The sequence below is a fragment of the Colobus angolensis genome, unplaced genomic scaffold, assembly GCF_000951035.1.
Source record: "Colobus angolensis palliatus isolate OR3802 unplaced genomic scaffold, Cang.pa_1.0 Scaffold61, whole genome shotgun sequence".
In the NCBI taxonomy this organism is placed as follows: Eukaryota; Metazoa; Chordata; class Mammalia; order Primates; family Cercopithecidae; genus Colobus; species Colobus angolensis.
In genome coordinates this window covers 2,896,130-2,912,232 of record NW_012119710.1, presented here as the reverse complement: position 1 = coordinate 2,912,232, position 16,103 = coordinate 2,896,130, and the positions used below count along the sequence as shown (strand labels likewise).

General features: G+C 45.8%; 1 protein-coding gene across 2 annotated transcripts in view; it reads right to left on the bottom strand.

Annotated features, from left to right (window-relative positions):
- Positions 1-7,518, bottom strand: part of CRY2 (cryptochrome circadian clock 2) — a 35,339-nt gene extending 27,821 nt beyond the window's left edge. The window contains exon 1 of one of the 2 annotated variants that reach the window (XM_011963291.1): positions 7,372-7,518. Coding sequence is in view for 1 of the 2 variants with exons in the window: in XM_011963290.1 (XP_011818680.1) it covers positions 6,947-7,161 (215 nt within the window). In the remaining variant the exon portion in view is untranslated. Of the gene's footprint in view, positions 1-6,946; positions 7,247-7,371 lie in introns of those variants that run through there. The other variant, XM_011963290.1, reaches the window with a different exon arrangement.
- Positions 7,519-16,103: the final 8,585 nt, after the last annotated feature.

Below are 16,103 nucleotides of genomic sequence, written 5' to 3'. Positions count from 1 at the left end.
CAGGTTCAAACAATTCTCCTGTCTCAGCTTTCCGAGTCTTTGGGGTTACAGGTATGTGCACCATACCCAATTAATTTTTTAAAAAATATTTTTGGTAGAGATAGGGTTTCACCATGTTGGCCAGGCTGGTTTTGAACTCCTGACCTCAAGTGATCCGCCCGCCTCAGCCATCCAAAGTGCTGGGACTACAGGCGTGAGCCACCGTGCAGGGCTTTGTGCCCCATTTCTAAAGATTCCTAGTTGTACGCCAACTCTGCCCCAGGGGCTGAGATTCTGCAGGCCCTCAGGAGTTTGGAATCCTTTTCTCTAATAGCAATCTGACTACAGGTAGTCCACTGGCATTCTCATCTTCTTCCTCAGGAACTCACAGGTCAATCTGCATATGTCACAGACACCTCCGAGGCACCTGCTATCTACCCCTTGGGTCTCTGCCCATCCCCAGCATTCTTCTCTGTCAACAATAGGAATGGCACATCACAGTCACATTCTCTCACTACTGGAGGCTTACAGAAGCAGTGACTATTCCCAGGCTGTCAACTAGAACCAGCTCCCACTGCTACCTCTGACATACACAACTTGACACACTCCTACGGCCAGTGCCACCGACCTACATTCTAGCACGGGCTGAGCCCTGGGCTTGGCTCAAAGCATCATGTCTGCAAAAGAGCACGTGGAAGACTCTCTGAGGGGTTGGGATGGAAGACTAACAGGTTGAATGCTGCTTTATGCAAACCAAAAGCTCCACCTCTGTGAATTTCTGTTTTTGAAAAATTGACACCTCCAGAAAAGGAAAAGGGAGCTGCAAGTGCGTCACTTGTGTTGGCCTCCCCCAAGCCTCACCACTCTTCTAGAAGGAAAAGAAGAGAAATCCATGCAAATGGTCTCATGCCATCTGAAACCTGGACTCTGCCAGGTAGAATGCCTAGGGTTAGGAGCAGTGATTTAAATTCTATAACCCCAGGACACAGGGTCCTCCATCTGCAGCTCCCAGGAGTGTCCTTGCTGTGCGCTTCCGGGGCCTTTTCCTTCACAGTCTACGAGGCTGCATAGGACTTTGATTTGAAGCTATAAATAAGGTTGGAATGCACATGAAATCTAGGTTCCAGAACATGTAGCAATCTGCCTTCTATAGAACTTTATTTTTAGACCTCATTTACTAAAAGGAGAAATTCCTCGTAGCATCTCTAAAGTACAGCTAATCCTATGAGAGCCCTTTTCTTCTTTCACAAGAGATGTTTATAGCAGAAAGCAGAGATGTGAGGCTGGTAGAAGGCCCAACTCTGAATCCAGCAACTCAATAAAAATAATGATAATAATGGCAATGACTAACATTTAATGAGCATTTACACTGACAGGCACTATTCTACTTGTTTCACATACATTATCTCATTTAATTCTCAAACAGCCCAATCAAGTAGGTACTATTATCATTCCCATTTTACAGATGAGGGAACTGAGGCACAGAGAGATTATGGAACTCGCCCAACATTATATATATCTAATAAGTGGCCAGAATTCAAACCCAGGCAATCTGTCAGGCTTGACATGTTCGTTTTTAGCCAGCCACTGCCTCTCAACAAACAGAGCACTGAGGTTGTGCTGCCCAGGGCTCAGCCGTTAGGGAGCACCAGAGGGCAACTCAAAGGCCAACAACACCTCTGCTGCCAGATCTTTCCTCCTCTGAGTGTGGTCTGACAATCAGCAGCATTGGCTATGAAACACCCAGGAGTCTGTTGAAATGCAGAATCTCAGACTCTAACCCAGACCTCCAAAATTAGAATCTGTATTTTAGCAAGATCCTCTGGTGATTCATTTGCATATTAAAGTTTCACAAGCACTACTCTAGAACACTGAACTTTACTTCTAGCCTCTGTTACAAGTTGCCTTTCTTTGCTTCTAGTTTGTTTCTACTAAACTTTCTCTTTTGGGCATCCATATTTCTGCCTCCCCTTTGGCCTGCTAGAAACGCTCTGCTTCTTCTAACTTCCCTCCCAAGTCAACCAAGGGAGGGAGGGCTCAGGACAGCCACCACACGGAGGCAACAGGCAGAGATGTGAGGAGGGTCCCCAGTATCTCCAGACTCCAGACAGCAAGAGAATGCATAGAATGGGAAGCTACCACTAGGGTACCACCTTTGAGGCCTGCCAGGTGACAGCTGTCCATCACATTTGGAGCAGTGCTGCGACTGGACAAAGGCTCACTGGGCAGGTATATGCATTCTTTCACCAGAGAGAACCCCGGGCCTTCTGTGGTCCCTTAGAACCCTCCTCTTTACTCCAATTTCTCTTTACTCCAATGAGGGCACTCTGAAGGAAACTGGCCTGGGCATTGGAGGTGGTGGTGTTGGGGGCTGGCACTTCACCCTTGGCAGCTCTTAGCTGAGCTCACGTGGCCAAAATTCAGAGCACATGGTCCTGGGAGAGCAAAGCTTACCCTTTGGATTAGACAACATGTGCAACTGAATTACATTATTACGTAAGTGCTCTGGAGCCAGAGGCAGGCAGAACTAGAGAAAACCAGACTGGGATTTCCAAAAATACAGAGAGGACACTATAACTCAGGGACTCTACAAGGCTAGCCTGTTAGAATAAAACAAGCGGATCCTTTGATTAAGTACTCACATTTTGGGAAGGCCTTCTCTACGGATGGCTGATCCTGTGTTGAGGAATATTTTATTTATTTGTTGTTAACAGGGGGAGGGAAGGTAACAGTGAATTCTTTTGGGTCCAGGCTGTCCTTGACCAAGTTCTTCTGCTTCAAGCCAAGGTTATCTAACAATAATGATGATACCATTGGCTGGTACAGATTGGCTACATAGGATATTAATAGAAATTAACTTTTCCTAAGTAATTAAGAGAGCTTAAGCCCCATGGAAAAGGATAACCTAAACTCACAATCTCTGGCAGGGAGTTACTTCTAAGTATCTGAGTGATACTTAGAAATACTTAAATATTAAATACTTATTATTTTAAAAATATATTTATTCTTTCCTAATTTCAAAGAGAAAGATGAAGGTTTTTATCCCCTTTGGGCAAACAGAAACATTTCCTTGGCAGCAGAACGGTAAAGTACCTCTCTCAGATATCAATGTGAATAGCTCAGAGAAGCTCCTGTTTCCCTGCCAGTAGACTAGTTCTCAACCCACTTCCCAACAGTCCAACAGTGTTCAGCTCTCAGCATCTGGGAAGAGAGGCACACTTGTTCTCATGGGGCATCCTAGGAAGTTCTCAGTTTACCCTATTTACCAATTCTGAGAGAAATGGGCTGAGAGGGAACATATTTTATTTTTACAAATTCCCTCTGTCCCGGAAGCTCCTGAAAGAGGCGCGGCACAGAACCAGGGACAAAATGATTTAAACAAAGTGGAAGAGGAATTGTTGCTAACACCTACCCAAGTTGTAGTGGGGAGAGAAAGGTAATGAAAAACCACAGAGGCCATTTTAAAATCTAGGAACTGCTCACATCTTCCTTTTGTTCATCTTCTTGCTGCAGTAACTCCTTCTAGATGTAGCAAATTTGGGGGAGGTGAGGCTGGAGAAAATGTGAAAGGATTTAGCCAAGCAGCACTTGGAAAAAAAAAAAAAAGTCCTGAGGCTCATATAGCTACAATTGGCCCATAAACTTCTCACCATCACCAAGGCAAGGAGTATACTAGCCTTCTTCTTGCTAATCAATGTGTGTATTTCTTGGTTGCATTTCTCTGTCCTTTTTTACTCCTAGTGCCATTCATAGTTATTTTAATCTGATTTCTTCTGCAGAAAAACACTGTGTGGGAGTCAGTGTAGGAGGAGCAGGAGGGAAACAGAGTCACAGATTTTGGGTCCTCCCCTCCTTGTAGATGTTCCCTTGCCTTCCTAGGGAGGCTTCTCAGAGGCAACTTAAGCAGCTGCAGAGCTAGGACCTTATGGTGCAGCACAATTCTCTCAGACCACTCTCGGAATCCAGAAATAGCCACGGGACGATTACACATACTACAGTCACGTCAAGATATGGCTGGCTCCAGTCCTCCCCTTTATCCAGAACTTTGTGCACAAGAGAATGCAGCTCTGCCTTCAACTGATCCAGGAAGCAAGCAGAATGGTGGAGGTGGTAGGAGTGTGTCTGTTACCAGGCCCAGGAGCAGTTATTATATTCAATCTGTTTGTGTTACTTCACCTCTTTCTTCTGAACGCCAAGACTAATTAGACTTCCTGCCAATGCACTTCAACACACTTCGTAGGTTGCCCAGCTCAGGACTGAGGTTCTCTAGTCCAGTGCTTCTCAAGCTTTGCTGCAATAAGAGTTTTAAAAACCTTAATGCCCACGGCCGGGCAGTGGCTCATGCTTGCAATCACAGCACTTTGGGAGGTTCAGGTAGGTGATTGCTTAGGCCCAGGAATTCAAGACCAGCCTGGAGAACATGGTGAAACCTCATTTCTACAAAAAAATACAAAAATTAGCCAGGCATGGTGGTGCAAGCCTGCAGTCCCAGCTACTTGGGAGGCTGAGGCAGGAGGATCGATGGAGCCCAGGAGGTCAAGGTTGCAGTGAGCTATGATCATGCCACTGCATCTCAGCTTGGGCTGTCACCTGAGCAGGACCCTGTCTCAAAAAAAACCCACAAAAAAACAAAAAACAAAAAACAAAAACAAAAAACAAACAAAAAACCCCAAAACCTTAATGCCCAGGCCATAACCGAGAACAATTCTAACAGAACTGGGGGAAAGAGGTTGGGTACAGTGGTTCAGCCCTATACTCCCAGCAGCTTGGGAGACCAAGGCGGGTAAGATCACCTGAGGTCAGGAGTTTGAGACCAGCCTAGCCAACATGGTGAAACCCTGTCTCTACTAAAAATACAAAAAAATTAGCCAGGTGTGGCAGTGGCCGCCTATAATCCTGGCTACTTGGGAGGCTAAGGCAGAATTGCTTGAACCTGGGAGGCAGAGGTTGCAGTGAGCCCAGACTGTGCCATTGTACTCTATCCTGGGCAACAAGAACAAAACTCCATCTCAAAAAAAAAAAAAAAAAAAAAAGAATTGGGGGAAAGGGGCCCAGGCATCTTTTAAAGATCCTTATGGGCTTCCAATACACAGCAGCCAAGATTGAGAACCACTGCTCTAGTCTGTCCCCTTATCTTATGTTTCTCATGGCACTTCGTTTCACTAAATTCACTAAAATGATTGTTTGCTGGTCTTCCGTCAATAAAATGTAGGCTCCTGGAGTTCTGGAGCACAGACACATCTGCTTATTCACTGCTGTATCCCTAGCAACATCTAGAGCACCACCTGGCAGATATTAGGCACCCATTAAGTAATCAATTAATATCTGCATTCCTATACAGCCTTTGACTTCAGGATTTGACTCAGGCATCTGAGCCACATTCCTTTTCTCTTTCACTAGATTGACAGCACGATCACAAAATGATGACCCACAAAAATCCACAAACATCTGGTTCCTAGCAAACTGGAGTTTAATCAATAGGAATTTTATTGTTGATTTTTAATCTCCCCTATCAAAAAAGAGTAGGCAGTACTATGCAATGTCCCCCAAAACCCAAGAAACTCTGTGACAATGTAACAAGAAGGTAGTCGGATTCCATTTGGCTGGCTCTGACTGGTGCAGGGCAGTCTGAGGCTTGGCTTAATGTCCACACTAGGGATGGTCATTTGATGATGCTTGTCAAACCCAACCTCCTATCTGTAGCAAACTGGAGCAGAGACAGAGCAATAAGGCAGCCTGAAAACTGTGGGCAGGCTCTCCACAGGACTCTTTAATTGTTCCTTCTATATAAACTGGGCAAGAGGGGACACTGAACAGACCTACTGCTAGGAGCACTCACTCTCTTAGCAGGGTACACACCTTGGAGAGAAAAGAATGGTGTGCCGAGAGCCACGGTATCCTGGAAATAACCCTGTCCATCGATGCAACAAGGCCACAAGCAAACATTCCCCAGAACAATGCAAACAAACCCAGCGACTGCCACTAGGTGTTCTGAAGAGCGATGGGTACATGATGTCTCAAAACTCTTTAATTTGAATACTGTTTACAAAGAAAATACATTAACGACCTGTTCATCTTTTTCCATGATCATGTCGACTCCATCTCCTGGGGGGTCATCAGAGGGGCCCTTGATATCATGGCTTTCCTGCTCCCTAACCTTAGCACAACAGTTCATAGAAGTCTCATCTCTAATGGCTCAACTGTCCTCTAAAATCATGACAAGAGGATGACGGGGTGACACTTTGGATCCTTTTAAATTTTTTTATCAAGGTCAAAGCTCCAGAGCAGGGCTTAAACCATTTTGGAGAATCCCCTGGATTCTCTGGAGCTTTGAACACAAAGCGATTCCACCTGAAGACGCCTTTGGCTTCTTTATTTATAATATAGGGGAGAAGATCTTATTTAATGCTAAGCCAGGGTCACCTGACACCCCTAGAGGCAGGACAGTCTGGGCGCAGGGAAGCCAGGATGGGTGGTAGGGCGGATTCAAACAAGCCAGAGGCTTAGGAATGATCTCCCCGAGCCCAGCAACGGGCTCTTTACTTGAAGAATGCGAGCAAAAACCCGTCCCGCCCTCACACTACAGTATCTCCCTTCTGCCCCTCCCTGAGTAGACGGTAAGAGCCCTAGACCAGGAGCCCCTGTTCTGCCACTCACTGGCTGCAAGTCCTTGGACAGGTCGACTTTGGGTCTCCAGGGCTCAAGGGTCTCATCTGTACAACGGGGATCAAGATCTCCGTTCCACAGGCAGTTGTGAGGCTCAGAGGAGTAACAGTGCGAACGCGCTTTGTCAGAGGCTGAGCCCTGGCCCACCAGCGCGTTAGGACCATGACGAATTACTTCCCCGGTCTCGGCTTCTCCACGGCCTCCCAGCCGTGGAGAGGTTGGGGGAATCGTGCTGTTCGCCGGTCACCCCAGGGTCAGGGTCCTGGCTGTGTCCCCGCCACCCCGCCCCGGGTCCCCTCACCTCCACCGGTTGATCCCGACTGAGGAGGAGGCCGCGAACCACGGGTCGAGAATGTAAACGCAGCGCACGCAGCGCGCCCCGCGCACGGCCGCCAGCAGCGCCGGGTTGTCGTGGAGCCGCAGGCCTTTGCGGAACCAGTGCACTGAAGAGGCGCCGTCCGTGCCGGGCGCTGGCACCGGGGCCACAGCTGCCGCCGTCACCACAGTCGCCGCCATGACTGTCCAGACTGCTCCCGCCACCCCCGCTCTGTCCCGGTAGGCGACGCGGACCCCGCCCACAGACCGCCCAGTGACCTATGACGCCGCAGCTCCTCCCTTCGTCCCCGCTCCCAGGGCCTTAGAGCCCCTGTGCCATTGGCTGAGTGCCTCCCGCCCGGCGATTGGCCCAGAGGCGCCAGAACAGGCCCCGCCCCCTCACGTTCCTACCATGTGTGGGTCCGCCCGGGTGGAGCTGGCAGGCGGACAAGTGACGCAGGCTGGCGCTGTCCGCGGAGGGCCGGGAGTGGGCCGAGTCTCGAGGGACAGCGGATCTCTTACACATGTCCTGTTCAGGGCCTGCTTCTAGAAGAAGCTGCCTGGGCTGGTAGGGGTTGCTGTGACTACAGCCAGAGACTTGCAAAACTGACAACTGACCTTCCTATTATCACCAACATCATCACCAGCACCATCTACATCATTCTACTACAACTGCCATTTATTAAGTGCACTTTATATGGCAAGAGACATGATCATCTCCTTACGTAGTCGGTCTCATTTACTATTCTCAACTCAGCCCAGTTACATTCATTTAACGAACACCAGTGGAAGAGCTGCTGTTATTTTCGTTTTACAGATGAAGAAAATGGAGGGTGCCGCAGGTTGAGCGACTTGCTGAGTATCATAAAGCTACTAAGAGGATATCACCCAGATTATTCTGATTTCGAAACTTCTGCTTTTATCCACGAATCTATACTTCTCTTTGTGCGAAGATCCTTGGTAATTCCAAGTGGCAGAGTCCAAGGATGGGGAAGGAGTGCCCTGATAACGCAGCAGTAGAGGATTTGGGAATGTGGAGGACTTGAGTTGAGATCGTAATTATGCCGTCAGATGAATTTATTTTCTTTTAGTCTGTTTAGTAGATCCAGTGGTACTATTGTGTGCAAAGCACTGTACTGGATTCCCGGTGGGGTTCAGAGATGTGGAGGACACTGTCCCCATTCTTCTGGGACGCCAGGTGGAACCCTCTTATTCCTCTGGCGTCTAGCATAGAGCTTGCTGATTGACTGACTAAATGGCAAGAGAAGCTATAAACACCAGCAACAAGGTGTTGGGGAAGGCTAAGATGGCTTAGTCAAGCTGCAGCTTTGGGGTTATCAGGTGGAGAACAGTCTGTTTCAACTTGGCCCTAGGTTGAGCCCATGCTTGGAACCCTTCCTGGACCTGGGACAGTGTGATGAAAGTATTTAGCAATTTAGTCTGCAATTTAGTGGCATTAATTGGCATCACTCTCTAAAACAGTGTCACTGCAATCCTAGGCATTCTCTGCCATTTCCAGGGCTTTTCACAAGCTGTTCCCGCAGTCTAGATCACACTCCCTCTTCCTTCTTTGTTTCTAACTCCAGTTTGCTCTGTATCATTGTTCAGTATAGATGTCACCTTCTTGCTGTCTGATCCCAACCTGAATAGTGCCCCATCTCATTCTGTGCTTCTTTGTGGTCACTTGTCTTGGCACACAATACTGGAATTTCTTGCTTAAATGTCTTTCTGCCCTGTTAAAGTATAAACTCCTGAAGAGCAGGGGCTGTGGCTTATTTACAGTTGTATGTCCAAAGTCTAGCCCAGTGCTTGGCAACTAACGCTCAAGGATTATTTGAGTAAAAATTGAACTAGAGTCTCATATTGGCAGGCTCTTAGAGGTTTATCCTAGTCCCCTTACCTGGCCCTGTCCTTATTTTTGAATTTCCTTTCCAAATGCTTGCTGAATAAATCGATGCCACCTTTCACTACTTTTATTTTAAGGTTTTGTGTTCCCCCTCTCCTATCCCCTCTTCTCTCCACAAGGCTGGTGCTTTGCTAGGAATGGAACAGAGTGTAAGGAGGTGCTTCTCCCTTAAACAACCTCAGAGATGGGTCCTCTTCCCTTTTTCTGCTCTAAATTCCCATAATGCTATATCTGTATTCTGTGAGCCCTGTGAGGCAGGGACTGTGCTTGTCTTACTTATCAGTGTCTTCCCAGCTGGTACTCTGGTACCTAACATATAGCAGGTGCTCGAAAAACATTTGCCAAATGATCAAAAGTCATTTCCCTCACCTCCCCTTGCCTCCCCTCCCCTCCTCTCTCTCTCTTATTAAGCTATCACGAGAGGCAGTGTGGTGTAATGGTTAAATCCTAGGCTTCGCACATTGGAGTTGCTGAGTTCAAATTCTAGTTCTACTTTTATTCTCTGCTCTGTGACCTTGGATAAGCTAGTTAACCTCTCTGTTCCTCACTTTCTTAATCTTTGCAATAGGGTGATAATAACACTTAGGATATACTAAGCATTTGTACTGTATCAGCTACTGTTATTCTGAGCAGCAGGGCCTGTGTCTGGTTTTGTCTTCCTTGTAATGCTCACCCCTGGGTCGTACATGTAATGTGGGCTCCATAAGTTGCTGAGTAAATAAAATATTTTACTCATTTTTTAAAAGTCCTCGAAATTTTGCCAATAATGAAAAAACAAGTAATCAACCTCAGTTCCCAAAACCTAACAAATCAATGATTACTTATCTTCATGTTGCCTCCTAGACTTTGTCCACAAACATCTAAGTTTTCAAACTGTAATCAAAGCGGAGGTTCAGTGCTCCATTGTTTGTTTGTTTGTTTTTTGTTTTTTTTTTTTTTGAGACAGAGTCTCGCTCTGTCACCCAGGCTGGAGTGCAGTGGTGTGATCTCGGCTCACTGTAACCTCCGCCTCCTGGGCTCAAGCAATTCTTGCCTCACCCTCCCAAGTAGCTGGGATTATAGGCGGCTCCGCCACACTGGGCTAGTTTTTATATTTTTAGTAGAGTCAGGGTTTCACCATATTGGCCAGGCTGGTCTTGAACTCCTAACCTCAGGTGATCCACCTACCTTGGCCCCTTGAAGTGCTGGGATTACAGATGTGAGCCACCGACTGTGCCCTGCCTGTTCTTTTTTTTTTTTTTTTGAGACAGGGTCTTGTTCTGTCACCCAAGCTGGAGTGCAGTGCTGTGACCCTAGCTCAATAACAGTTTCAAACTCCTGGGCTCAAAGGATCCTCCTGCCTCAGCCTCCTGAGTAGCTAAGACTACAGGCACACACCACCATGCCCAGCTAATTTAAAAAACATTTTTTTTCTTGGTAAAAACAGGGGTCTTGCTATGTTGCCCAGGCTGGTCTTTAAGCAATCAACTCCTAGCCTCTATCAGTCCTCCCTCTTTGGGCTCCCAAAGTGCTGGGATTATAGGCATGAGCCATTGCACTCGGCCCAGCTTTTTTGAAACTTAAAATATTGAGCCTGTTGTATATTGCTGCATCATTACTTTTGTGTTTTTTTTGTGTGTGGTTTGTGTTGTCAAGTTGACAAAGATGAACTATTAATACTTCATTGAATAATTGCATATTGCTTTAGTATATTAACAGTGTAACATTCAAGAATTAGGAAGCAGGTTGGGTGCGGTGGCTCATGCCTGTAATCCCAGCACTTTGGGAGGCTGAGGCAGGCGGATCATTTGAGGTCAGGAGTTGATCTGGCCAACGTGGTGAAACCCCGTCTCTACTAAAAATACAAAAAGTAGCCGGGTGTGGTGGTGCGTGCCTGTAATCCCAGCTACTCGGGAGGCCGAGGCAGGAGAATCGCTTGAACCCAGGAGGTGGAGGTTGCAGTGAACCAAGATCACGCCACCACACTCCAGTCTGAGTGACGAAAAAAAAAAAAAAAAAAGAAAAGAATCGGGAAGTAAATCTGACACTAGATAGAATAGGGTGCAAAGTCCACTTTGGGTTTTTACACTTTGAAAGGGACACGGAGAAATTGGAGAGAGACCAAAGAAACCTGTTCGTTGCTAAGGAAGTGAAATGTAATGGGGTACTATTGTCTCTTTGAGAGAAATAAGAGCTAATTTTTGACCTCATAATAATGCACTCTAGTGTACACCTTGTAAAAGTACCTCCAAAGAGTGGTTGTCATGAGGATGTCAAACAACCTAGTTTACACTAGGAAGAGTGAAGATTGGAGAGACTTCTTAGGATAAGGTGCTTTAAGGATGAGATGAATTAGCCAGGAACTGAGTGGCGTCTTTCTTCCCTGAAGATACTTACGCAGATAGATCAGTCCTGTTTTGTCTCTTTTTGTTTATGTCCTGCATGGAGACTGGATTAAACAATTTTCTACTTTGGCTTTGAATCGCGCTTTGGGTAAATATTTGATGATTGGCTGAAAGGTAACCGGGCGCGGCGGGAGAGACTTCCCTGGCGAGCTTAAGTTACCCGCGCCCTCTAGTGGTAGGACTGGGACAACGGCGGTTCGGTTTTCGGCTGTGCGGGGAACACCAGGACCTATTCAGTGTGCAGCCGCGGCATCCCTGTTGCCAAGGCTTCACGCAAAGCCTACTTTGATGTAGTGACGTAAAATGTTTGTTATTGGAACTGTTCAGCTTGAGAAGCAGTAAAGCTTATTGAGAGCATAGAACGTAAAACTAAGCTCCCTGAGTTCTAGTTCCAGATCTGACATTAACTAGCAAATTACTTAATTGGGCGAGCTACTTAACCTCTCTGTGCCTTAGTTTCCTCATTTGTAAAATGGGGATGGTGATACTAATAATAAAGGACAGTATGAAATTAGAGAAAGGTGAATAGACTAATGAGTCAGAATTGAGAATCTAGAAACAGGTCCCCATGAATCTGGACATTTTATTCACGACAAAGATGTCTCCGTAAAGAAGTGGAGAAAGTAATGGTTCAATCAGATATTCCATTGTAAAAAAGTGAAAGTTGACTCCATCTCACAACATACAAATCAATTCCAGGTAGATTATATGCTTAATGTGAGGGATAAAACAATAAAGCTTTAAGAAGATCGTATTGGAGAATATCTTTGCAACCTTGGGGGAAGACAAACATTTCTTGAAAAAGACATGAAAATCACTAACCATTAAAGAAAATATTGATGAATTGGGCTATGCTAAAATTAGGAACTGTTGATCAAAAAACATTATTCAGAGAATGAAAAAGCAAACCATAGAATGAGAAAAGATACTTACATAATATTTATAATTCTTAAAGAGCTCAAATCTGGAATATGTCAACAGCCCTTAGAAATCATAATAATAAAAAAAGATAGGCAACCCAATTTGAAACTAGGCCAGAGACTTGAATAGGCACTTTCTGTGGAGTCCTAATTAAGCAAAAGGAGTCAGACTGGTGAGATTGAAGGAAAGCAAAAAGAAAAAGCAGATAAACTGTAAGTCTGCCTTTCTTTGTGGTCCAGGACACATTGCCCTCCTGTGCCCAGCTATCACCAGTCCCCTGGCTGATAGAAAAATACAAGTTAGCTCACTGCAACCTTGGCATTATGAGCACTGCACAAAGCCCTCTTCAGTACACAGCATAAGCACCATCCTATAAAATCCCCAGCAAGCCTTTGTCTCTTTGTAGTCAGTTCCTTTCCTGCTGACCTGCCCATTGCACCCTTGCAATGTATTTTCATACTTTCTCTAATAAATCTGCCTTTCTTTACCTACAACTGTCCTGGTAAATTCTTTTTACTGCCTGCACGACACTGGCCCCAGATAGTGGCTACCTGCGACACTTTCCACACACCCTCACCCCAAAGAATGGATATTTAAGTGAGCAATAAGCTCATGAAAAGGTACTCACCTTCATTAGTTCATTAGGGAACTACAAATTAAAACCACAATGAGGTACCACTACAGGCCCACAAGAATGAATAAAGTTAAAAGGATTGGTAAAATCAAGTGTTTGGGAGGATGTGAGCAATTAAAATACACTGCTGTTGGGATTGTAAATTGATACAACCATTTTAAAAAACTGTCTGTTATTATATGTTAAATTCAAAAAGCCAAATACCTTACAAATCATGAACGATATATTCTATGACGCAACAGTTTTACTCCTAGCATATACTTAACGGAAATCTGTGCACACGTGCACCAAAAGACATGTGCAAGAATGTTCATAGCAGTATTACTAGTAATAATAATAAATCAGGGATAACTCAAATGTCCATTAGCCAAAGAATAGATAAAAAATTGTGCTGTATTCAAACATAGGAATACCATACAAAAAACCTACAGTTATAGGCAGCAGTAACATGGATGATTCTCACAAACTTAATATTAAGTGAAAGAAGCCAGAAACCAAAGAAAATATTTATATACGTGATATGATTTGGTTCTGTGTCCCCACCCAAATGTCATGTTGAATTATGATCTTCAGTGTTGGAGGGACCTGGTGGGAGGTGATTGGATCATGGGGGTGAGTTTCCCCCTTGCGGTTCTCATGATAGTGAGTTCTCACAAGATCTGTTTTTTTTTTTTTTGTGCTGAGATGGAGTCTCGCTTTGCCACCCAGGCTGCAGTGCAGTGGTGTGATCTGGGCTCTCTGCAAGCTCCACCTCCCGGGTTCATGCCATTCTCCTTCCTCAGCCACCTGAGTAGCTGGGACTACAGGCGCCCGCCACCAACACCCGGCTGATTTTTTGTATTTTTAGTAGAGAAGGGGATTCACCATGTTAACCAGGATGGTCTCGATCTCCTGACCTCGTGATCCACCAGCCTCAGCCTCCCAAAGTGCTGGGATTACAGGCATGAGCCGCCGTGCCCAGCCCAAGATCTGGTTGTTTAAAAGTGTGTAGCACTTCCCCCTTCGTTCTCTCTCTCCTGCACCCATGTGAAAATGTACTTGCTTCCCATTCGCCTGTCTGCCATGATTGTAAGTTTCCTGAGGCTTCCCCAGCCCTGTCTCCTGTACAGCATGTGGAACTGTGAGTCAATTAAACCTCTTTTCTTTATAAATTACCCAGTCCCAGGCAGTTCTTTATAGTGATGTGAGGACGGAAAAACACAATATGTATATATCCACTACATAAAGTTCACAGCCAGATAAAACTAATGTGTGAATTGCCAAATAAGTAGAAACAACCCAAATGACTGTCTTCTGATGAATGGGTAAGTAAAATGTTGTCTCTCCATACAATGGAATATCATTTGGCAATAAAAAGGGAGTGTTGGCCGAGCACAGTGGCTCACGCCTGTAATCCCAGCACTTTCGAAGTTCGAGGTGGGCAGATCGCCAGGTCAGAAGTTTGAGACCAGCCTGGCCAACATGGTGAAACCCCGTCTCTACTAAAAATATAAAACTTAGCTGGGCATGGTGGTGGGTGCCTGTAATTCCAGCTACTCGGGAGGCTGAGGCAGGAGAATAGCTTGAACCTAGGAGGTGGAGGTTGCAGTGAGCCGAGATTGTGCCATTGTACTCCAGCCTGGGCGACAAAAGCAAGACCCCATCTCAAAAAGGAAAAGAAAGGAGTGTTGTGTTGATACACATAACAACACTGATGAACCTTGAAAACATTATGCTAAGTGATAGAAGCCAATTACAAAATACCACATATTGTGTTATAGAATTCCATTTATATGAAATGCCCAGAATAGGCAAATCCATGGAGATAGAAATTGGTTTTCTAGGGCTAGGAGGGCTGGGGGTGAGGAAAATGAGGAGTAAACACTAATGGGATGATGAAAATGTTCTAAAACTGATTGTGATGATGGTTGTATAACTCTGTGAATACACTAAAAACCATTGAAGTGTGCTTACTTTTAATAGGTGAATTGTATGTTATGTGGGTTATTTTAACAAAGATATAAAAAAACTTACAGAATGTTATTAATATAAATAAAAAGTGAAATAAACCTCAGAACAAGAACAGGACTTTGATGATGATGATGATGATGATGATGATGATGATGATTTTTTGAGACAGAGTCTCGCTCTGTTTCCCAGGCTGGAGTGCAATGGCCGGATCTCAGCCCACTGCAAGCTCCGCCTCTCGGGTTCACGCCATTCTCCTGCCTCAGCCTCTAGAGTGGCTGGGAGTACAGGCGCCCGCCACCTCGCCCGGCTAGTTTTTTGTATTTTTTTTTTAGTAGAGACGGGGTTTCACCGTGTTCGCCAGGATGGTCTCGATCTCCTGACCTCGTGAGCCACCTGTCTCGGCCTCCCCAAGTGCTGGGATTACAGGCTTGAGCCACCGCGCCCAGCCTTATTATTATTTTTTTAAGACGAGGTCTCAGGCCAGGCACAGTGGCTCACGCCTGTAATCCCAGCACTTTGGGAGGATGAGGCGGGTGGATTACCTGAGGTCAGGAGTTCGAGACCAGCCTGGCCAACATGGTGAAACCCCGTCCCTACAAAAAAACAAAAATTAGCCAGGCATGATGGCTCATGCTTGTAGTCCCAGCTACTCGGGAGGCTGAGGCATGAGAATCACTCGCACCCGGGAGGCAGAGGTTGCAGTGAGCCAAGATCATACCACTGTACTCCAGCCTAGGCAACAAAGTGAGACTCGGTCTCAAAAACAAACAAACAAACAAGCAAACAAACGGCAAGGTCTTGCTCTGCCGCCCAGGCTGGAGTATACATGTCATGGCTCACCACAGCCTCAACCTTCCACGCTCAAGCCATCCACCCACCTCAGCCTCCCAAGTAGCTAGGCCTGCAGGCATGTGTCACCACACCCTGCTAGTGTTTGTATTTTTTCGTAGAGATCGGGTTTCTCCATGTTGTCCAGGCTGTTCTCAAACTCCAGAACTCAAGTGATACTCCCGCTTCGGCCTCCCAAAGTGCTGGGATTACAGGCATGAGCCACCATGCTCAGCCAGGACTTTGAAAAGACAAGTATTCCACTAAGAAATTCTATTTTTTAAATTATACTTTAAGTTCTGGGGTACATGTGCAGAACGTGCAGGTTTGTTACATAACTATACACGTGCCATGTTGGTGTGCTGCACCCATCAACTTGTCATCTACATTAGGTATTTCTCCTAATGGTATCCCTCCCCTAGCCCCCACCCCACAACAGGCCCCGGCGTGTGATGTTCCCCTCCCTGTGTCCATGTGTTCTCATTGCTCCTCTCCCACTTATGAGTGAGAACATGTGGTG